At 37.2% G+C, this 24,207-nt stretch overlaps 1 protein-coding gene, 3 long non-coding RNA genes and 1 pseudogene across 4 annotated transcripts; 2 read left to right on the top strand and 3 right to left on the bottom strand.

The window, feature by feature from the left end:
- Positions 1-424: 424 nt before the first annotated feature.
- Positions 425-724, top strand: LOC116164806. The gene is made up of 2 exons (XR_004144001.1): positions 425-642; positions 695-724. It is a non-coding gene; the product is annotated as an uncharacterized LOC116164806 (long non-coding RNA).
- Positions 690-1,218, bottom strand: LOC116164807. Its single transcript, XR_004144002.1, has 3 exons — positions 967-1,218; positions 755-911; positions 690-708 (listed from the first exon to the last, which is right to left on the bottom strand). It is a non-coding gene; the product is annotated as an uncharacterized LOC116164807 (long non-coding RNA).
- A 556-nt stretch (positions 1,219-1,774) lies between these two features.
- On the bottom strand, positions 1,775-4,234 carry LOC116163864 (annotated as a pseudogene).
- Positions 4,235-14,701: 10,467 nt separating this feature from the next.
- LOC116164254 lies at positions 14,702-15,212 on the top strand. The gene is made up of 3 exons (XR_004143846.1): positions 14,702-14,984; positions 15,045-15,138; positions 15,197-15,212. It is a non-coding gene; the product is annotated as an uncharacterized LOC116164254 (long non-coding RNA).
- Positions 15,213-15,926: 714 nt separating this feature from the next.
- LOC116163863 lies at positions 15,927-18,680 on the bottom strand. The gene is made up of 2 exons (XM_031477994.1): positions 17,674-18,680; positions 15,927-16,607 (listed from the first exon to the last, which is right to left on the bottom strand). Exons 1-2 carry the CDS (start codon positions 18,025-18,027, stop codon positions 15,927-15,929), a joined length of 1,035 nt encoding a protein of 344 aa, XP_031333854.1. The 5' UTR covers positions 18,028-18,680.
- Between the last annotated feature and the right edge of the window lie 5,527 nt (positions 18,681-24,207).

The following is a 24,207-nucleotide window of genomic DNA, read 5'->3' as shown; positions in this document are numbered from 1 at the left end:
TGGGACGGGTTTCAGGAGTACTCTATTTTCTGTCAGCTCCAGGGGTTGGGCTATTTTTTTTATTGGGGATTTTCCTGGGTTTTAATTTGTTTGGGGTGGATTGTTTCGCTTATTGAGCAATATAGTGGGTTGGGTTTGGGTTTTTACTTTATGTCTTGTCCATTAATTACGGGTTATAACATTTCAATTTCCTAGTTCATTGTTCCTTTCTCTTCTGTGATTTCACATCTTAATCTTACTGATAAAATCGAACTGTTCACATTTAAAAATCTTCCTATTCTTTCTCTCAGCTTATCTAGGTCTTCTTTCTTTGTCATACAATTTGAATTTAGGAAACTTTCGGTTTCCTTATTTGTATTACCTAATAGATAAGGGGAATCCCTAGTTCTCTTGATTTTCCCCGAATTCATTCTTCCTGTGGCATTGTAAGACACTTGTCTGTATGTGGTGAAGCTACAAATTCTTAACTGGGTTTTATCCGGCTCATCTGTGAGGATTATCAAGAATTTAAGCTACATTTACGCCGTAATTATTATTTACTTACATTTCAATTGTTCCAATTGTGATTTGGCGTTTTACGCGTTATGCGGATCATTAACCACATGGCAGCATAAAACTTAGGCTCGTTCAACACCTGTAGAGGTAAGCCAACTTATTACCATCTTGCACGGGATTTAGGCATAAATTCTTTTAGCCATTCTATTCTCTCTGGAAATCAATTTTATATAATTAATCGAACGTCACTGGACACTACCTATTCTTCCGTCTTCGTCAGCGTCACTTCTATTTCTTCTATCAGAACTTCAGGATAGCACCAAGGGTTATCGAAGCCGAGGCACACCTATTGTTGTACCTACCCCGAGTTATACCAGCTTCCGAGGAACCATCTTCAGTTATACAACCATCGGCAACTAAAACACCAAAAGGTCAGCAACCTCTCCCAAAACTACCCCTGAAGTTACTCACTCCCTTTCTTCTCTTCCCTTACTCCTTCTTATCTTTTTCCCTCTTATCTTATCTCCCTGTAATCTCTTGTCCTCAGTTATGCATTCATATCCTTAATCATTCACCTCACACATACCTATCTATTCAATAAAATCTGTTTATAATTATAATTTGTGTAAACTAATATTTGACAACTACCTTTGTAGTTCAAGTATAAAACTGTCAGGTGCAATACAACTACCGCTTCACGGTGATTCATTTCAACTACTTTAAATTTTTGTAAGACTAAAACAAGAGTTACCTAAATCTGAATAACTGCTGTCTGTCTGCAGCACTCTAATTGCACGTCTCGATGAAAGATCTTTCCACGGCAACCTGCAAACCTTTAACTTTGATCAATAACATTGACCGGTATACGTCTACTGGCACTAACCTTTGTTATACTATTCTTGTTGCCGTCAGGTATAATTCTCGCACCACCTAATTTTTGTTGTCCCGTGAAATACAAAAACCAATTTTATCACTTCCCCTAATTAACCTATCTCTTCAGAACTTTATATTGATTACCGAATAAATAAATATTGTGCACCTTTCTTTCTTCGCCTACTTCGTCTCTCCTACTTTCTTTTATTTCTATTTAGTGTTCCTGAGTCTGACTTCAGCCAGTTTCGTCTGCTTTGGAAGCGGAAGCAGAACCATCCACGATCTGTTTGATACCTTATATACAGCTTCTGGCGCCTGGGATTTTTTTTTTGCACTCTTTTAGTTTAACCTCGACCTACACCGACGAGCGGCCGGCAACAGATCTTTGATCACCGCTGTAACCAGGCTACGTGTTTGTCCAGATTTTCCTTTGTGTTTGTTTTGTTTTCTTTTTCCCTTTCAGCGTGTCCCACGGATGCGGAGCGGTGACAACGCGAAAAACACTAGAAGCAATGCCAAACGCATTCTCAACAACACGACGTGCCCGGCTGAGCCGATAATTAAATATTCGCTCAGGAGACTCTTTTGGATGTTGGCCAGCGTAGGGTTTCATTATGTGTTCACTTAGTGGGAATGCTGCGTCGCCCAAGAATACAAAGGGAATTGCGACAGTTCTTCCAATTAGAGGCGAAAATGTAGGCTGATTTAAAGCATTATTCGCAATTTTTTTATACAGCTGACAGTTCTGAAATACACCACCGTCCGATATGCGGCCTTGGCATCCTATGTCCACGAACATGAAATTGTAGTCGGCATCAACCAAGGCCATCAGAACAATACTAAAGAATGATTTATAGTGTTGTGAAAGTCACTTCCGCTTTTAATTGGAGCTTGTACAACTACGTGCTTGCCGTCTATAGCACCCACGCAATGTGGGAAATTCCAAATGTCTTCGAATTTCTGGGCGACGTTTTTCCATTCGTCTTCCGAAGCTGGAAGCTGAAAAAAAAAATGTCATTCAGGCTAGTATGGTCGCTGTCAATTAAGTGCTTGTTTTTCGGGCGAACTTGTATAGAAAACATGAAAGTCGATAAGTTGCATTTCGCCCGAAGAAAGAGCACAAAACAAAAAAAACAAACATTCATAAAAAGAAACTTGCTACTATGTGCTACTATTACTGGGGTAAAATCTCGTGTTCTGTCATCCCCACATAATTCTGATTTGGTCTGTTTTTGTTGCAGGTTACTTGTCAATATATTTCTTTTTATTTGCAGAATCTACAGCCCAATTCTCCTCAAGATGGGATAAACGATTCCTTGCAAATAGGAGATTTCACTGATGAACCAAGGAACAATACAGAAATAGAAGCTTCTCAAAATGACGAACCAGCTCTGGAAACCTCAGAAGGAGCAGCTCCAAGTGAAATAAAAACAAAGACTTTTCAGTCGCCGAAAAAACGTGCAGTCAAAAGGCGTAAGGAAGAAGAAGATCCAAGAATAATGCAGGCTTTTGGATATCTGCAAAACGTGGCTTCAGGTTCTGCAAGTAACCAAAGAGACGATTGCAGCGTCTACGGAGAATACGTTGCCAATAAAATTCGAAAATTTGATGATCGTCTCAAATCTTTGGCCCAGCACAAAATCAACAATATTTTATTCGATTTAGAAATGAGTCACTACAATAGGTCAGCTGCTCCTCAGCCTTTGCGAGAATTTGCACCAGGGTATCCTCAGACCATGAGTACAAACCAATACGATTATCAGCAAGTATCCACACACTTCCCACAATCTTCCATTAACAATTATGAATTATTGCAACCAATGCCTCAAAAATCACCTACTCCTCCTCAAACTTCAATTTCCCGTTCATCAACTCCTACTTCATCTTGCTCACACAGCGGTACTAATTCAGTTTTGTTGCATAATTATTTTGCAAGTTTCTCAGATGATAATGGGGATAATAATTCTACCCCATAGTAGCATTATATTTATTATATATGTATTATATGTTATTAAACTAGGCAATAAAATGATTTTCTACATTTAAGTGTCGTTTTACTTACCTTAACGTGATCTATTAAACATTCAATAAGAGCTTGACACACCTCCGGTATTATTTGTGATATTAGCTGCTTTGATATCCGAAATAGGTACTGTAAACTAGTATACGAGTCCCCTGTAGCTAAAAAACGTAAAGTGACTGCCAACCTTTCTTCAACGCTGACTGCTTTTCTAAATACTGTGTCACGTCTCATTATTTTCGTTTTGATTGCATTTAGAAGAAAATTAAAATCATCTTGGGACATTCGGGTAAAATTCTTGAAGTGACCCGTCCCTTCTTCGGACAAATCATTTAATAACAAGGTACTGTTAATACCATTTTTACCGCCTCTTTTCATATATAATTGTGATGTCCATCGACGTCTCTGTCTCCTTCGTTTCTGCTTTAATAACTTGCATATCACAATAAAACTAGCACTAGCCACTGTCAGACTTTCATCCGCCATATTGAAACGCGCACTACGAGCATTCATTGAGCGAAGCTCATGTGTCTCGCTCGCGTGTCCCATTCAGATGTGTACTCAGCCCCCTTTCCAAATGCTCATTCGCGCTCGCCTTGCTCATTCGACCCAATGCTCAGATGTATACGCGCCTTTAGATAAGTTTGTATGGCTGTTTGATTTATGACGATTGCAATAAAACTAATATACACAATTAATGCAATAACAAAGTATAAATTTGACAAAAATATGCGACTTCTTTTGTCACTATTTTTGAAAACTAACCTTGACTATAAGTTCTTTATTTTTACTGGTACTTCAAATACGCCATGATTTTTATGAAAACCCGAAGTATAATTGCTTTTATGGAAGATTATGCACTTAATGAAATATATAGCATCCAATAGTAGATGCAGCAAATAAAGATCATTAAAATTGAAAGTGTTAAGCGATATAAAATGGCCTTCAAGTACGAAGTATAATTTTTCATATTTTCATTGTTGTCTGAGTAGAAAAAATCTGCAATACGGCAAAAATTGCTGCAAAATGAGCACAAAGTTATGCACTTAACATATCCATTTGAGCAAAGGTGTACCTCCAGCGTAAAGTAGGAGAAACGAACCTAACGTTTTAAATATCTCCCTTATTACATGAGCACAAAATTTGTGTAATACGGCAAAATTTAGCACAAAATTATGCACTTAACTTATATCCATTTGTGTAAAAGTGTACCTCTAGCGTGAAGTGGGAGGTACCAACCTAACATTTAGAATATCTCCCTTATCACGAGGGCACAAAATTTGTGTATTACGGCAAAATTTAGCACAAAATGAGCACAAAATTAGGCATTTAACTTATTTTGATTTGAGTGAAGGTGTAGGTACCTCCAGCGTGAAGTGGGAGGTACCAATCTAACATTTTACATATCTCCGTTATCACGTGGGCACAAAATTTGTGTAATACGGCAAAATTTAGCACAAAATGAGCACAAAATTATGCACTTAACTTATTTTGATTTGAGTGAGGGTGTACCTCCAGCGTGAAATAGGAGGTACCAAACTAAAATTTTGGAGATCTCCGTTATCACGTGGGCACAAAATTTTTGTTATACGGCAAAATTTAACACAAAATGAGCACAATATTATAAGTAATGCGCCGTTTAATTATTTTTGCATTGTACCTCCAACTTCAGGGACCTACTAAATTCCTTAACTTGAAGGACGAAAATAATATAAAATTTTATTTATAATACTGCAATCATGCAATTCCCAAGTAGTTAAGACAGGATGTGCGTATCTCACCTTGTCTTGCATGTCCCAGAGTGCCAACCAGATGTGAGATGACATCATTACAAAGTACTCTGTGACCCTGTCCAGTGTCATATTTACTAGCTCATTTTTTCACGGTAAGTCGTCAATCTTGTACCTACTGAATTTCGGTTATTTACATTACGAACTTTTAGTGTTTTAATATTTTTTCAATGGCTGAACAAAGTGTAGGTGATATATTGGAACAATGGGCATTCCCCGAACTAGTTTTGGTGTTTGAAGGTAAGTGTAACTTTAATCCATAAATTGTTTTGAACTATCTTTTGTTTTCCGGCATTTTCATTTTTAGATTTTTCGAACGACAACTCGAAAAGTGCCGGTCTGATCAGAAACTGGTCGAGGAACTTTTTATTCAGTTTTCGTTCTATAACACTATCCCACAGTCCGTGTGCGCGAATTTCGAAACACGCTGTATATGTAAAAGCTGTCTATATGTACTGTAGGTAAGTTTTAATTTAAGTGTTTAAGTATTTTGTTTTTGGGGATGTTAATGATAAAAAAGTTTTTCTTATGTAGTTAGGTAAACAGTAAGTGATTTAATAATAGTGTATTTAAAAAAAAGTGATTTGTTTTAATTGACATCACCAAAACGCGCGGACGATGCAGACAGATCTGAAAATTTGTTGTGCCAACTAGGATTCATAGTTAATTCAACTAATCATTTGAGACAATTTATTAGTTTCTCCAGCATAAATGGTATGCTACTACAACAAAGATAAAAAAGGACAAATGAGGAGGTCCAGCAAATACTCGTTAGTTTATATAACAATACCGCTATGCTGCTGCGACTAAGCATTACTTGTTACAGGGACAAATTTTTTGCAAGCTTATTTAGTTCCTCAAACAAAAATGGTATGCTTTCTTAACTAACTTGTATAATTTGTCACAAATAATTGTTTTACCTATTGGACCAAATTTACTTCCAACAAGTTATGTTGATTTCTTACAGCAAATATTTTTGTTGAGGCTATAGCTACTAAAAAAATTTGTTGGAGTAACTGTTAGTTGCGACAGCATTTCTTTTTTTTTTCAGTGAAGAGCGCATGTATCTCTTCAGCTTACAGACTCGCTCAAAGGAATCTACTCCCATCACCGTATACAGTATACTCGACTAATAGTGAGACGTCAGTTTATGATATATTATCGCAAGCATTCTCTACTATTCACGATTACCAATGAATTTATGTTTGATTTTAGTTTTTGAATAAAATGCCTTTTGGATGAAGTTTTAATACGTTTTATTGTTGCAATGGTAAGATAGAATCTAAATACAACATTCAAGTACTTTGTAAATAGCAGCTAATACTTCTGGCAGAAAATGGGAAATAGAGCATTTAGGTACACGATACAAAGCTTCGAGTGTTGAAAAGCAATCTCCTCCTGCAAGATATCTTAGTACAATTTGCAATTTCAATCTCGCATGAAGAGATTCTCTCATGGTTGTGCTTTGCTTTTGAATTAACGGTGTGACTTTGGCAAGTAGCTCTTCAAATTGCACTTCAGACATTCTTAGATGGTTTCTTAATATGGCTTGATCTTCTGTAGATAGACCAATCCTTTAACAAACACGTTGACGCCCCCATTTTGTAGCGTCGATTTATCCACGGCCTTACCCACCAATGTCGTTTTTTTTCTAATCTTCTGTTTTTTAAGTACCTACATGTCTAAGTTCATTTAAAAGATATTCTCTTATTATGCCAATTCCAGCACGTACAAGTTGTCGGCGCCATTTGTAAATGAACGGACTAATTCAGTCTTGGTGATCCATGTAAACGATAATAAAGTGCGATTTACATTATATCACTTTTGATGTACATCCAAAGTGAATCACTCAGAGTGAAATCATCCAGGATGATCATCCTCGTTTACATATTTTCATCCAGTTTGCTGGTTTCACAGTGTCAGTGAAAAGTGAAAGGCTAGTGTAGGGGCGATGTCTCGTGCTCGTTCAAGAAGGAATCAAAAAAAATTACGCAGAGGCATTGCGTTAATTTGTAACAGTCCATTTTAGGAAGTTAATTCATTTTAATAAAAACATCAAATAATGTAAAGTATTACAAATAAATGCAATATCAGTACAATTCTTGTTGGCCTTGTCTGAGCGATATGCGTGTTTTCTTGGGAAATTTTGGACATTATTCCGATTGATTTTCGCGTGCGAACTTGTACCACTGCAGTAGAGTGTTGCTAAAAATATAGATTATTAGTTTTTTTTAATCGTATCCGTAAAAGGGATTAAATAGCACCTTTACGTTTTTTTTGGATTGCTGTTTTGAAGCAAATTTATTCCATTGCCCATTTTGGGGATTATTCAGTTGTACGACATCCGTTTCTTTGCGCTGCTAAAAGAAAAGCTTAAGATCATTAATTGGCAGGTGGTTCGGATGAGTCTATGTTCAATCGCATATGTCGCAAAGCTTATTCGGTTGTTTCCGGATCTTCCTCTACTACGAGTTATTTTGAACTACCTAGTTGTGGTCTTGCTCCTGTCCAGAAATCCGACGAACCACTTGACAGGTCAGGTACTAAAGCCTGATAATGCAGTTGGTCAAGATGCAAATGAATAGTTCTATCCATAGCATCGGGATTAATAATATGAAACGCATCGACAGCGTGGACACACACACAAAAACCAAATTGCTTCGCGAAAACGTATAGGGTTTCACCATCTCCGAACTCATTAAGTGAACCAAGTATATACCGAACAAAAGCCGGATCATTAACATTTTCAACATATTTAGATGTATAAAGCATTCCTTTGAATTCACGCAAATCACCAGCGAATCCAGATGCAGCGATAAGTGCTCGATACTGGCAGTTACCGTCACCTTTAATTTCCTGTATACGTAATCTTGCGGTAGGATCAATACAACGATCGCTGATGAGAGCAAGCTGTGTAACATCATGGATACGTCGATCGGGTTTAGCGTGAGCATGATAAGGTTGACTCTGCTCGGGGATGAAATGGAGTTTCTGAGGAGGATACGTACGGACGCCGGTAGCATTACTTATAGTTTTCAGACCGGTATCAGCCCATTCCTCAAGTCTGTAAAATTGTTTAATCTCAGGTTCGGGAATGTCAATAGTACATTGATCCTTTTTAGTAACTGGATCTAGAAAATCTTCTTTTTTTTTAAGCGACTCAAAGTCGTCTAGTTCATTAATAATGTCAGTAAGGTTGGAATCAGACGAATAGTCACTAGTAACAGATGGTGGTGAAGTGGTTTTTAAGGTATAGTCTTGATTTTTATTAACGTCACCTGCCGGTTTATCTTGATGGGTTGTGGTGTCAATATGAGAAAAATTTTTACTCTTTCCATTAAGAAGTGGAATATTTCGAGTGTCTATTTCTTTGTCACCCAACTTGTCTATGATTTTCTTGTCAATAATACCAGATAATGTAGGCAGATCCATTTTAACCCCAGAACAGTCAAATTCCATGACAGGTGTGACGGTTTCGACAGGACAAGTACAGTCATTAAGAGTGGCAGAAATGTGGTCTGTGATGGACATGACAGATACGGCGTCGGAGAATCTGACGGGAAATAGTTCTGGTGCATTAATCCAAAAGAAAAGTAATCCAAAAACACTAGTAGCGCAAAAAGAGGCAATCCGTTTATAAAGCTGGATTAACTTTAAGCGAAGAGAAATGTAAGTTTTGTCGACCCTCTTTAAAATATTTGGGTTACATGGTCGATTCCCAGGGCCTTCGTGTTGACGTTGAAAAGGTTGAATGCATTCTTAACCTATTGCCCCCCAAAAATGTAATGGAGGTAAGGCGTTTCCTAGGCATATGCGGCTGGTATCGTCGTTTCATTGAAAATTATTCAACTGTAATAGCTCCAATAACTTCTTTACTTAAGAAAAATGTACCATTTAACTGGAATAAGGATTGCGATACAGCTTTTGAGGCAATCAAACAATGTTTAGCAACAGCACCAATTTTGTCGTGCCCGGACTTTAACCGTCCATTCGTTCTCCAAACTGATGCGTCTGCATTTGGCGTCGGTGCTGTGTTAACACAAAATTTCGAAGAAGGAGAGAAAGTAATTTGTTTTTTATCGCGTTCTCTCACCAAGCAAGAGCAAAACTTTTCAACGACAGAACGCCAATGCTTGGCCGTAATTTGGGCAATTGAAAAACTGCGTCAATACCTTGAAGGGACTAAGTTCACCGTGATTACCGACCACGCCTCCCTTATATGGCTGAATAATCTCAAGGATCCAACTGGTCGTTTGGCACGTTGGGCTTTAAGATTGCAACCCTACGATTTTTCAATAACCCACCGAAAAGGCAAAGAAAACGTCGTGCCAGATTTCTTGTCTAGATCTGTTCCCGTTTCTGTAGATGTAATTGATTCAAATACAGACGGTGAAGATAAATGGTATGCGAATTTAAAATCGAAAATTATATCATCTCCGAAGAAATATCCTCAATGGAAAATAGAAAATGGTAATATATACAAATACGTCCGCTGTCAAATTCCTGAGCTATCGTCAGAGTCTGATAACTGGAAAATACTAGTTCCCAAACACCAACGTCGATTATTACTACACGAATACCATGATCACCCCAGCTCCGGTCATGTCGGTATATACAAGGTATATAAAAAATTACGCAATCGATACACATGGCCAAAAATGAAAACCGATGTGGTTAAATATGTAAATAATTGTCAAGTGTGTGCGGCGCATAAACCTCAACAAATGGCCCCCGCTGGACATATGGGAGTCCGTCCTAACGTTTCGTTCCCATGGCAACTTATTAGCTTGGATTTTATCGGTCCTTTACCTAGATCAAGTCGTGGCAATACCCAGATTCTGGTAATAAGCGACTATTATAGTAAATTTGTTCTGCATTTTCCATTACGTTCTGCTATCGCTAATTCTCTTTGTCGGATTGTTGAAGAGCACATTTTTCTTCTTTTTGGGGTACCTCAAATTCTTATCTGCGATAATGGCGCACAAATGCGTAGTAAACAATTTCAATCCCTGTGCGATCGATATCGTTGTAAAATATCTTACACACCGCTTTACTATCCTCGGGGGGATCCTTGCGAAAGAGTCAATAAAATTGTAAAAACAATGATTTCATGTTACGTCGAAGAGAACCATAGGAAATGGGACGAAAACCTTGCATCTATTGCTTGTGCAATCCGAACAGCTCCGAGTGAAGTCACAGGTTACTCACCGTACTATATAAATTTCGGCCGTGAGTGTATTTTAAATGGACAACATTTCTCTTCCACTGTTCAAACGGATATAAAACCTTACGACTATTCGGTTAGCCAACGAATTGAGGGTTTTCAAAAATTATATCAGAATGTTACACAAAAAATTTCGAAATGCCAAGATAAAACACGTATAACCTTCGTCGTAGACCTGTACATTTTAACGTAGGAGACCAAGTTTGGAGAAGAAACAAAATTCAGTCAGATGCAGCAAATTACTTGAACGCTAAACTAAGCCCTAAATTTGTAGGACCCTTTACAATATCGAAGAAAATAGGTTACTGCACTTATGAATTAGTAGACCCTGGGGGAAAGAATAAAGGCTGTTGGCATGTTCAAGATATGAAACCTTTTCAGGCAGGTACAGATTTGGATACGTAATAACAGTGAAGTTCACTGTTTCGAAGAGGGGGAAGAATGTAACAGTCCATTTTAGGAAGTTAATTCATTTTAATAAAAACATCAAATAATGTAAAGTATTACAAATAAATGCAATATCAGTACAATTCTTGTTGGCCTTGTCTGAGCGATATGCGTGTTTTCTTGGGAAATTTTGGACATTATTCCGATTGATTTTCGCGTGCGAACTTGTACCACTGCAGTAGAGTGTTGCTAAAAATTTAGATTATTAGTTTTTTTTAATCGTATCCGTAAAAGGGATTAAATAGCACCTTTACGTTTTTTTGGATTGCTGTTTTGAAGCAAATTTATTCCATTGCCCATTTTGGGGATTATTCAGTTGTACGACATCCGTTTCTTTGCGCTGCTAAAAGAAAAGCTTAAGATCATTAATTGGATATTGTAGAAAAGAAAACGATTTACTTACCATCCAAATTAGGTACGTGTGAAACCCTCTGAATTGAGGTAAGCGAAATTGCCAATTTAATAATATAATTTTATTTTAACCATAACTTTATAGGGTTTTTTTTGTATACGTATACAAAAGTACCGCCAACTGTACGAGACCAGTATCGTCCCCATTACGTTTAATTTCTTCCGATTCTTCAGAGTCATCCGATTGTTCCAGTTCTCCGTCTTCTTCACACCAGACCCGCATTCTTCGTGCCAAGAGCTAAGATTTATGTTTTGTGTTTGTCTAAGATAACCTTTCCCATGTTTTGATTTACGTCAATTTAAAACCCGAACTTAACAACTTAACAACTGCCCTGTTTAAGTACCGAATACTGAATCCGATATTTAATTTTCCTTTTATGTGAAAGCAAGTAGATAATTAAAAGCAGTGTACTCTCTACTTGATTCCTTTACGGGAATTTGCCAATACGCTGATTTTATATCAAGTGAACTTAAGTATTTGGCTCCGCGTAAGCGATCTAGAATTGAGTTTACAAGTGGGAGGGGATACGCATCCTTTTTGGTAACTTTATTAAGAAGTCTAAAATCAACGCAAAAACGACAGTCATTGCTACCTGATTTAGGTACTAACAGTACTGGTGACGACCATGCGCTTTTAGATGGTTCTACCACTCCCAGTTCCAGCATTTTATCCAATTCGCTATCTAAAATTTTCTGTTTGAATGGGGATACGGGGTAGTAACGTTGTTTTATTGGAACCGTGTTTGGTTCTAGTATAATTTCGTGTTCCACATCTGACGTATAACCTAATCCCTTTCCTATAATCTCAAATTTAACGTCTAGTAATTTTTTTAGACGCAATTGCTGCTCCGAAGTTAAGGTATCATTGGTTTGTAACCCGCAAACCCTTGGCTCAGAAACATTACCAAAATACCAAACGTTTCTTTTTAAATCTGGTATAATATCCATAATTAACCAAAAATCCATGCCTAAAATTAATGCATTCGAAAGGGTTGGAACTACCAATATGTTTATAATTTTCACCTTGTTCATTAAACAAACAGGGGCGCGAATGATTCCTATGGAGTAACCTTTTTCTCCATTTGCGAAGACACATTCATTTGTTTTAGAAGTGTCTAAAGACAACCCTATACCGAGAAGAAATTCATAACCCGATTGTCCTACCAGCGTAGAATTACTGCCGGAATCGAGTAAACCCATCATTGGTTGCCCCAGCACTGAAACTTGTAGATGCGGTCTATGATCGCCTTCTGCGTGAGATAAAATATAATCTAGCAAAATTTTATTTTTAAAAGCGAGTTCAGCCGATGGTGGTGTTTGGGCAACTACTCGGCTACCTAGTGACCCAAATCTTCGTTTCCAGAACAGGAACTACAGTTTTTTGTAGTAAATCCTACTTTTCCACAACGAAAGCATACGATTCGAGGAGCTTGAAGACAAGATTTTCTAAAATGGCCGACAGTGTCACAGTTCCAGCACTTGGCTGACGTTTTATTTGAACTAGGCTTTTGTAAAGCATCCTTTTGAATAGCATATGTACTAGTAGGGGTCGGTTTACACAATGGATGATACGCTAGTTCAGGTTCAGAAATTAGGGTTGAACTCGTAGGGGGTGGACAGTAACGTTGGGCTCGCCAGTTGCTTTCTTCAATAAGTCGTCCACATTGAAGTAACTCATCTAGCGTACTGATTTGTTTTAGGGCCAACGCGTTTTGAATGTTTGGTAATAAATTACGTCGAATAATCCAAACACGTTCATGTTCGGGTGGGGGATTGGACAATTTTCGAAAACAGTTTTCCATGAGGGAAATGTATCGAATTAATTTTTCATCTGGACCTTGAGTCCGCTTCCGAATGTCTTCTAATAACGAAAATTCATAATCAATAGGTAGAAATGCGTCCCTTAATTGTAATATCAGATCATTCCAATCTCTAAAATTACACCTTCTTGGTCTATACCACAGTAACGCGTCTCCCTTGAAAAATTCAACGGCGGATTGAAAAATAGCGTCTTTAGAGACCCCTCGCGCTAATCGCAATTCTTCCACCCGTTCTATAAAACTAGTTACACTTGTCGTTCCATCAAAGGAAACGTCCCATTTATACAAGGGGAGGTATTTACTTGGGGTTGCTGGAATGCCTGGTAACTGGCATGGGCCACTATGTGAAGTAGACGTGATTGGTGGTATCGGTTGAATTAATGAACGATCAAAAGCAGGGTGATATAGTTCTGTTTTAATTAAATCGTTAGTGGACTTATTCATAGCATGATTAGGGGTTGACGACTGACCAAGCGTTAAATCTGCAAGCTGTTTAGATATACTAATTAAATTTTCTTGAGGATAACGTTGCTGACTTTTTACTGGAGTGGCGTGTGCAACAGTTACATTCGTGTTGATCTCTGCATCGACTAATTGTTCAACTTCCAATTCCATCAAGTCGTTTATATTCGAAGGACTTTTTACGGTAACCTTACGTGTATTCATATTCTGATTATCTAACGTATCATGAAAAGAAGTAGGATTTGGGGTATCTAAAATAGATAAGTTTTGGTTTGCGATACTCTTATGACCAGTCTGATTATCAGTAGCTTCCCCACTGAACCTTGCAATGGTAAACGCGTCTTCAAGGGCTTCTATCAAACCGTCACATAGAAGTTGCAGATTAGATTTTTTTAGTTGTGAAACTTTGGTATCAAAATTTACGATACGAGAAAGTCGACCTTGTATATGTAACAATCGAGTTTTGATACGTGCGTATTCGTTATTCTTATTTGCATTATCAAATTCCTGAATGTGACCATTTAATTCATCTAATTTTGATGAACAAATGTTCAGTTCCTGATTACAATCAATAATAGTATGTTCCGGTTGTACGCCCATACGTTCCTGCGATAAAGCTTCTCGCAATAGAGAACGCTTTTCTCTAACGGTGGTCCCTAATGCACAACCGCGTATAAGTAATTCGTGTGTAAGTTCGTCGCTCAATAAACGATTTACATCCATGACAGTATACGTAATAAAAAACTATCTCTAATACACAAAATGTAATAATACGTTTAACTTCCTCCAGGAAAAAAAATATTAAATAGATGTAGGTTGGGCGCCAATTAATGCCACGATAAAAATCTCAGGAGGTGGGATAATTTCATTAGGTTCTCATTTGGCATTAATAAAAGAAAGTTATTTATAGAGCAAGATAAAAGTTTCCGTCACTAGCAAAATAAAGGAAGAAAAATTGCAAACAAAAGCTTTTTAATTATCTACTTGCTTTCACATAAAAGGAAAATTAAATATCGGATTCAGTATTCGGTACTTAAACAAGCAAGTTGCATAATACCCCGCACATCTGGCCATATGATTGGTTTTACAATTTATTAGTATAATTGCGCCGAAAGGCAGTTGTTAAGTTCGGGTTTTAAATTGACGTAAATCAAAACATGGGAAAGGTTATCTTAGACAAACACAAAACATAAATCTTAGCTCTTGGCACGAAGAATGCGGGTCTGGTGCGAAGAAGACGGAGAACTGGAACAATCGGATGACTCTGAAGAATCGGAAGAAATTAAACGTAATGGTGACGATACTGGTCTCGTACAGTTGGCGGTACTTTTGTATACGTATACAAAAAAAACCCTATAAAGTTATGGTTAAAATAAAATTATATTATTAAATTGGCAATTTCGCTTACCTCAATTCAGAGGGTTTCACACGTAATTTGGATGGTAAGTAAATCGTTTTCTTCTCTACAATATCCAATTAATGATCTTAAGCTTTTCTTTTAGCAGCGCAAAGAAACGGATGTCGTACAACTGAATAATCCCCAAAATGGGCAATGGAATAAATTTGCTTCAAAACAGCAATCCAAAAAACGTAAAGGTGCTATTTAATCCCTTTTACGGATACGATTAAAAAAACTAATAATCTATATTTTTAGCAACACTCTACTGCAGTGGTACAAGTTCGCACGCGAAAATCAATCGGAATAATGTCCAAAATTTCCTAAGAAAACACGCATATCGCTCAGACAAGGCCAACAAGAATTGTACTGATATTGCATTTATTTGTAATACTTTACATTATTTGATGTTTTTATTAAAATGAATTAACTTCCTAAAATGGACTGTTACAAATTTCACATGGACTGCTACATGAAGTTAACGCAATGTTATCGATACGTAAACGTGCTCAAAGACGTTGGTGGGTGAAGCCATGGGTTTCAAGGAGAACAAAGCTGGGAGCTTCGTCAACCCTGTTAAGAGAATGGGCAGAGGAAAATCCTGAGGTGTATAGAAATCACTTAAGAATGACCGAGGAGCAATTCGCATATCTTCTAGACAAAGTAACTCCGTTTATAAGCAAAAAAGATACTTGGTTCCGAGAAGCTTTAAGCCCTAAAATAAAACTACAAATGACACTACGATATCTAGCGACTGGAGATAATATAGGTACCTTAAGTGCACTGTACAGAATTCCAAGAAGCACATTTTCACGGTTTTTGCCTGAGGTATGCAAGGCTATATACAACGCTTTGGCAGATTTTATAATGGTAAGTAGAAATTTAACATCTGGTAGTTTAATTAATTCATAGGTTAACAGAATAAAAAGTTTCAAATAGTTAAGTTATTTTGAAAATATTTTTTATTTCTATAAAATAACGTAATTTATTATAAAGGCATTAATTCATCACCAACTATTAATCCCGCTGAAGAAAGGGCATCGGACAAAACATCACTGGTATATTGAGTGCTTTCATAATCGTCATCTTTTTCGGTAGATTGGTAGTAATGGTTTTGTGACTGCCGTGAATGTGTGCTGCTTTGCCCTGATGACATCGCAGAGTACCGGCCTGAAGTTGGTATGGACTGTTGATAATCAGCAGGTGACATGGATGAGTGAGACTGAGGGTTTGATGTGAGTTGGAAGGGTCGTTCTTGCGTCATCACTTTCTGTAGATGTTCTTGACAGATAAGAGCCCTATTTAAAGGCATTTTTTTCAACTGTATAGCAAGGCTCTCACAAAACACGTCGAATTCGTTCAGATCCTCCTTATTTTCTTCCGATAGTGTTTTCAATTGTTTTATTGCGTCCTGAACCCCCGAAATAGTAGTATTGAGGGAACGTTTACGCCCCTTTGTGTTTTTTGGAGTATTCTTAATTACCGCCGAAGACGTTGCAATCGTATTTGGAGATGTTGCCTCAGTGTCCTGAATGTGTGCTGTTTGCTCAGTTTGCTGTTCAGTGTCCTGAATGTGTGCCGTTTGCTCAGTTTGCTGTTCACGTTCTTCCAAATGTTGGCTATCATCGGTTGCTTTTCCAGAAATGCCCTTTCTCGTCGATTCTAACTCCTGAAACAAAGTACATGAAATTACATGAAATCAGTCATTCCCGAAAGCAATTGAAAGTTGATACAGATACAAAGCTCTAAAAATAGAATAATGTACACTGTCTAATAATTATTGCTTGATACAGGTCCCTAACACAGTTGAAAGCTGGGAAAATGTGATGCGAGACTACGAAACTTTGTGGAATTTCCCAAATGTGTGTGGGGCTATGGACGGTAAGCACGTTACCATCAGGTGTCCTCCAAACACTGGTTCACAGTATTTTAATTACAAGAAAGACTTCAGTACGATACTATTCGCAATTGTTGATGCCAATTATAATTTCATATACATCGATGTGGGAACCAATGGAAGAGTAAATGACGCTGCAGTATTTGCGAAATCAACTTTTAATGAGGCCTTGCAAAATAATTCACTGAATATACCGGAACAAGGAATTTTCGTCGCTGACGATGCCTTCCCATTGAGAACCAATATTTTAAAACCATATTCCAGATGTGGTCCGCTAACGGAAAAACAAAAAATATTCAATTACAGACTTTCAAGAGCTCGTCGCGTTGTGGAAAACACATTCGGCATACTTGTGTCGAAATTTAGAATCTTTGAGAAACCTATTCCACTATCCATACAAACAACGGAACAAGTGGTGAAGACTACATGCGCTCTTCACAACTGGTTGCGAAAGACTTCAACTCCCATACATCCCGAGAGATATGCTGGATGTTGAAAACTGGGAAGAAGGAAGGGTTCAACCAGGTACCGCTACCCAACATCCACATAGTGGTCTTGAGGAAATATCCCACGGTGCATTAAATAACTACTGCAGGGCAGCAAGAGACGTACGAAATTATTATGCTGAACGTTTTGTTACAACAGACATTGTACCATGGCAATTGAAAATGATTTAGTAATCAACAAATTTAAAAAAAATAAATAAATATCTTGTTTTTGGCTTTGAAATTGATATTTCATTTGGTTTGTGAATTATTATTAGCAAAAATTAATCATACATCATTTTGTGAAAAAGAAATAATTACGTAAGTATATGTATGTATTTGAGAGTACTTACCTTCAAGTTTGATGAACTTGCTTTTGGAGTGCATATGCTGCGGAGAAACACGTCTGCAAGTTTAAACCAGAATAGTCTGGGCTCATAAACGTCATCAGCACTAGCTCCACTTCTTTCTGAATTTTTTATCTTGCAAAGTTCTGCCCCACAACGTGTTCTAATAGTTTTTATTTTTGCCTTGATGTCGGGTACAGTTAATCCAGGCAAATTTAAATCGGCCAGCATTGATAAGTACGCTTTTTCCCGTACGTTTGATTTGCTGTAATCACTGCATTTATTATTCCACAAGCACTCATACCGCTGATAACTTTCTAGAAATAGTTCCATGTGTTTATCTTGCCACCTGAATGACATTGCCACGACAATAGGTATGCACAAAACTCCTACAATAATTTAAATCAAATAAAACTACCTACTTAAAACTACGCGAATACCAAAACCCAAAACAATCAACTAGTGTTTGTGAAGTGAACGTGCGTCGGCAGTTTACATTTGTCACTGGGCATTCACTCTCGATGAACGACTCTTTCATCAAAAGTTGGTCGGGGGTCGATATCTTTCATCCTTCATCTTTAGTGTACACTTTGGATGAAATCACAATGAAAGGCAATTTATACTTGTCACTTTGGATGATTCCTCCAAGATGATCATCAAAAGTGACAAATGTAATTGGGCCTTTACTTTCATCGTCGCGATCACTTTGGATGATTCATCCGGGATGATCATCCAAAGTGAACCGTGAAAACGCGCCTTTAAAAGCGAATTTACATTTTGCACTTTTGATGTACACTGCGGATGAAAGTGCTAGTGAATAGTGAAAGCGAAACAATTTACACCTTTCAAGTGTTTCATTTTTTTTTCATTAGTGAGTATTGGAGTTGAAATAATAACTACAGCCCTGCTTGAAGAATGTCGCAAGATACAAAATTTATTAGAAACTAAGAAAAAACGCCGCCGCCGTCGTTGGTGGGTTAGGCCATGGATTATGAGGCGACAAGATTTTGGAGCATCTACGCAACTGTTAGTTGAACTCGCTGGAGAAGATCCTGAGGCCTACAGAAATCATTTAAGAATGAGTGAAGTACAATTTCTGTTTCCTTTGCAAAAGGTATCTCCTCTTATACAGAAGACAGACACCTTTTTACGAGCAGCTCTGCCTGCAAAACTGAAATTACATATAACGCTTCATTATCTTGCCACGGGAACTTGTTTTGGTACTCTTAGTACTCTGTATAGAGTACCACCTTGCACCATATCCGAGGGGTCAACCACTAGCAAACATTTTGTACATGTATTGACAAAACCGTGTATTCCGGAGAATTGACATGTATTCCCAAGTATTGACCGGATTTTCAGATATTGACAAATATTCTCGAATATTGCCAAGTATTGTCAGATATTGATAAGTACTCCCAGGTATTGGCATGTATTCCCAGATGTGATATGACTAATTATAGATGCAATTTAAATTATTCAAAATTCATTTTAATCAGATACATTTTGTAGTCGTTTGTAATATTAAAATAAAACAAAAAGATAAAAAACAATTGCTGGTTTCACAAATGCGTTTATTCAAAAAACACTATACAATATGTTTTTTAAATGATACTAAACAAAATAACAATTCATAAAAAAAAATTTAATACCAAATAAATCATTTCCCCTGCATTTTCTTTTTCAGCTCTTTATATTTTTTTTTATTAAGATCAAATCGTGCCGTTTTATGGAAAATGGCCCGATGCCTTTCAAAGCAATAGGCCCATAAAAAATGTATTCACTATTAACAATTTTTATGTCATCTTCACTAGGCCACATGAATTTGTCTAATTCTTCCTTCAAAAATTTGATGGTACATACTGGTCTCTTTCTTTTGTATTATGCGATCTATATACCAAGTCCTATCGTAATAAACACTATAATATTTTTCCATTTCCAGGTTAATGGTACAGATATCTGATTGGTTATCGCAGTTCTCATCTTCAGTTTTATTAGATATAGAAAGCAGTCTTCGTCTTTTTGGATCACACACTGACATAAAATGACACAATTTTTTATCTTGAATATTTTTGTTGGGTTCTTGGTAAAATATCGTTCTGGCCCGTTTAACGTCCGCCATTCTTATTGACTTGCATTGATAAGATTGCGTATTATGTTCGCAAGGCATTTTAAAACGTTTCAAATTTGGATCATCGTCCGAGTACCTAGAACGATAACAATATAGGTAATTAATAATAAGGATAAAAATGATCTGTAGAGTCGTACTATAAACGTGCAACATAAGCATAACCTCAAAGATGTGTTTTTAATACTAACCTTTGGCGTTTCTCTACATCTCTGTTTGATATTTTGGATTTTTTACGTCTACTCCCATCATTAATGTCTCCAACTGTAGTATTCATATTGCACACCATACACTGGACTTGCGATAACACGTCATAAATTCACAACAGAATGTAATGTCGGCAAAACAGAAAGTTTGCAACGTTATGATTGATAATTGGATATGTCCTATTTTGTTGTAAAGCATTGTGGGTATGTAAGAGTTAACAAAGGATATGTCTCGTTTTGCTCGACCTCGTCCTATCTTGTTTAAGTTTGGATATGTCTCACTTTGACTGAACTACGCAACTTTAGATGGGAATTTCACTGGCATTTGTCTGGTTTTGACCGGTTTTCTTAACGCTATCGTGTAGAGGTCCTCGAAATCATATGCAATCGATACCAATCTCACTTCAACTTAAAAATGGATATGTCCCTTTTTGAATGAACGCTCCTCATTTATAGTAACATACCTTTTTCCACCCATCAATGTCACGTTGAGGGCCATCACCGACGGCATTTAATTTTGCAGCTAATTGCTCCCATAATACTTCAACGTCCTTTGGAGACATGTCCGCGTAAGCTTCGCACTTCTCAATACGGCGTGCTCCTCAATCATGTCGACGTAAGTAGTTGGGCCTTCAGGTGTGTATATGAATTTAACTTGAATCTTAACGTCCGTGAAGTTGGCACCGCCCATTGTTCATATTAATATTATTTGTATGCACATCGTTTGTTTATCGTTTGTTTACGTTTGTTTAACTATTTTCATCGTTTGTTTACATTTCCATATGTCTTTTTTAAAAATTCAAAATGGGCGAGCTAACTTCACGGTGGCTCGCCCAAAATCATAATGTTGCTAAGTTTGCAATTCGTTTATTTATCGTCTGTGGGCGTGTAAACTTTATTGTCATTATATTATTTTTCATCGCGATACGCATCTTTTTAAAAAATGTTAAATGAACAATTAACTTTACGGTGGTACGGTTAAAATTCGCTTATGAACCACTCTACAATAAATTGTAGCAGTAACATACATGCAGTGATTAGGTAAACGTAAAAGGCTCTAATAAATTAGTCACTGTTCTTCAAACAATTCTCTAATTTTCATATTAAAATGTACGATGGTACTTAGAACTGCCTACCGTTTTAATATTAGTTGAGACAGAGCTGGATCGAGTGTTCTAAAAAACCGCTCGAGCGACGAGCGTTCTAATCTCGGTTCTAATTGTCTCAAAAATGCTCGCAAGCATTAAGCTGTTTTGCAAAGCGAAACCGCTTGCGAGTTCCGAGCACTCCTAAAAGTGCTCGAGTGGTTTATCGCGAGCGCTTGGGAAAAGTGCTCGTGAGCGGAAAAAAAACGCTTAAGAGTGGAAAAAGCGCTCGGAAACGGAAAAAACGCTCGCGAGCGGCGCTTAATCCTTCAGAGCTTGAGGGCGGTTAAAAGCGCTCACGAGCGAAGGAAAATGCTCATGAGCACGAGCACCGAGCACTTTAAGTAAACGCTCGAGTATCGAGCACCCAGCGGCCGCTTCAAAAAGTGCCCGAAAGTACCAAAAGTGAACTATTGTAAGTCGGAAGATAAGTCCAGAAACAGGCCATTTTATAACGTACTAGCTGCCCGACCCGGCTTCGCACGGGTGTTTATAATTTTCGTATTCGTGGTTACATGTTGGGATGGATGTGCGTGTGTAAAGTGATGAATTCAGTGGTTCTGGTGGCGTTGTAAGTTGCGGTAATTTGACCTATCTACTGGCACAATATAATCCTGCCGGTTCTAGGCGAAACCTCAAAGCGAAAGGAATTCTGTGGAGTATTCGACTCGATTATCAACTTTTTGGACGATAATTTGAAGACACTCGGGTTTACATTAGAACCTAGAACTACCGTTTTCATCTCCCCAAAAAATACAAAGCGATCAAAAATGAGTGACCGTCGAGTCACCTTTGGAAATTTTGTTTACAAGGGAAATCGTACTTAACTTGTACTTCCAAAGGCGACTCGACAGTCACTCATTTTTGATCGCCCGATACTTTCTCATTGCCCCTTTTTGAGCACTGTTGGAAGATCCTTAATACAACGTTTTGTTTCGGAGAAATTACACAAACTATACTTTTTTATATGACCCGTGGAAAAAGTAGACACTGTATTTAGTAGCACTTTTTATTACGTTTTATTACGAATCCAACTATGTACGTCACACAAATAAAAACAAAAGTTGGAAATTGTTGGTTTCAACAGGATGGCGCACCCGGACACAACGTCTTAATCGTGCATGCATACGAATCTAATATTTTCCAGGAATTTATCCGATAGGTATGCTCGCAAGTTGTGCGCGGGTGCTGTCTTGTAGAGTTCAAAAAGTGGCAATGAAAAAGTGTTTTTTGTCTTTCTCGTTGTATCTGTTCAAATAACACCAGCAATTAGCAAAAAATAAACATAAAATCGGCAAGTTTTGGTTTTTCTGTCATATCTTCGGAAGTAATAGGAGTTTTTTTGTTTTCTCTAAAGCACGATAATAATGGTTTAATTGCGAAATCTTTTCTCTAATTTGACCATCGTCGTATCTTCTATGGTTTCGATCTCCATGATAGACATCCTTATCTTGGACACAGTTTATAGATTTTTTCCAATTAATTGGTCAATTACTTCTGAAGAGTTGGCCAAATAATGAAAAATCCAGCCCCCCCCCCCTCGGGACGTCCCTGCGTTTATCCGACCCCGACTTTTACTCCAAGCGAGAGAAAGCCCGCACCATACTGTAGTTTATATAGTAAATCTTAAATTACTTAATTCTTAAAAATTTGGTAAATGTAATCCCTTTATGGCTTAATTGTATGTTGGGTCGTCCTCAGAATGTATTGTTAAAGTCACGGCAAACCTTGTCCTTTTTATAAATAGAATTTGCGGAAATAATAATAATAATAATGGATTTTATTGATTAGGAAAATGTTTTTAAAGCAACCGCAGATGTAGGGTAGGTAGGTACGAATTTATATTGAATATGTCGAAGACGATTATTTTCATAAATGATATAGTAACGTTGGCATCTTTGCGTGCATTTGTTTGCTTTCATTTTTAAGAAAAGAGAGCATTACCTACATGTTTCGATAACGCATGCACAACAAAAAAAGAACTATCTAATTTGATGCAGTCGTAGATGCGCGTAATACAGAGACTTGCTATAACTAGACTGCGCTTAACGTACCTAAGGTGTTGTCGACACAGTATGCAACACACAATGCACCGCGGGGCAAAAATCGCCGAGATGATTTATGCAATATAATGAAATAAGCTGTTATTTTAGATGTTCCGTTCATTAATCATTCTCGTGATTAGCTCGAATTAGTGAACAGATAAATTTCTGTTGAGAATAAAACAATAAACTTAGGTTAACTTGTGCCTATCAACATGTACTCTGTCGATAAATTTTTAAATGATATGCTGATTTTCAACGGATAAAAGTTTAAAGGGCCAATGGATCAGAGCCATTCGAAGAGAAAAATTTGCTCCCACCATAGTGCATTTGCGAAGAATGAAGCCGATTTTAGAAAGCTACCTACGAAGGTGTTAAACAATAATGCAATACCGAGCGTTTTCGACTTTCCCATTCACTTAAAATAACGTAGAACTATTATTCTACATCCTTTACCAGCAAGACAACGGCAATACCTATTTTGCCTATTAGGTATAGACGTAACTAAGTACTTACTGGTACTAAGTATATTTCAGGTTTTGTTATAAGAAAAATAGCTAAGTGTTCCATATGTGCAGATGCGATATTCGCATCAGAGAGTCATTCAAAGCTTTTAACTAGAAAAAATCGTGGAGGATTGTTGCACGTATCAAGCGATGCTTTAAAAATTTGCCAAATTGCTGAAAATGTGTTCAGGTTTTTCATTCAATCCACACCACACCGCGTTGTAAACAAAATGGTTATCAGCAGTCTAAGAAAAATAAATAACAGTTACAGCCCATTTGGGTTTTTGGATAGGCATATATTGAATCAAAATCCGCTAAATAATCATATTTTACTACTACATCTTTAGTTTTAAGAGTATATTTTCCCATACGTGTTCACCACCAAAATACACATATAAATCAAATTAGGACTAGAGTAAGGCCGTTATATACCAATTTAGTTCAAATAAAATACCAATAAATTCGATTAAAACAGTTAACAGCTATATGTTATCTTTTTTTGCTACTAAAATT

Source organism: Photinus pyralis, unplaced genomic scaffold (genome assembly GCF_008802855.1).
Source record: "Photinus pyralis isolate 1611_PpyrPB1 unplaced genomic scaffold, Ppyr1.3 Ppyr1.4_LG2, whole genome shotgun sequence".
Taxonomy (NCBI): Eukaryota; Metazoa; Arthropoda; class Insecta; order Coleoptera; family Lampyridae; genus Photinus; species Photinus pyralis.
Note: the sequence above shows the minus strand (reverse complement) of the source record. Positions and strands in the feature narration are given on the sequence as shown.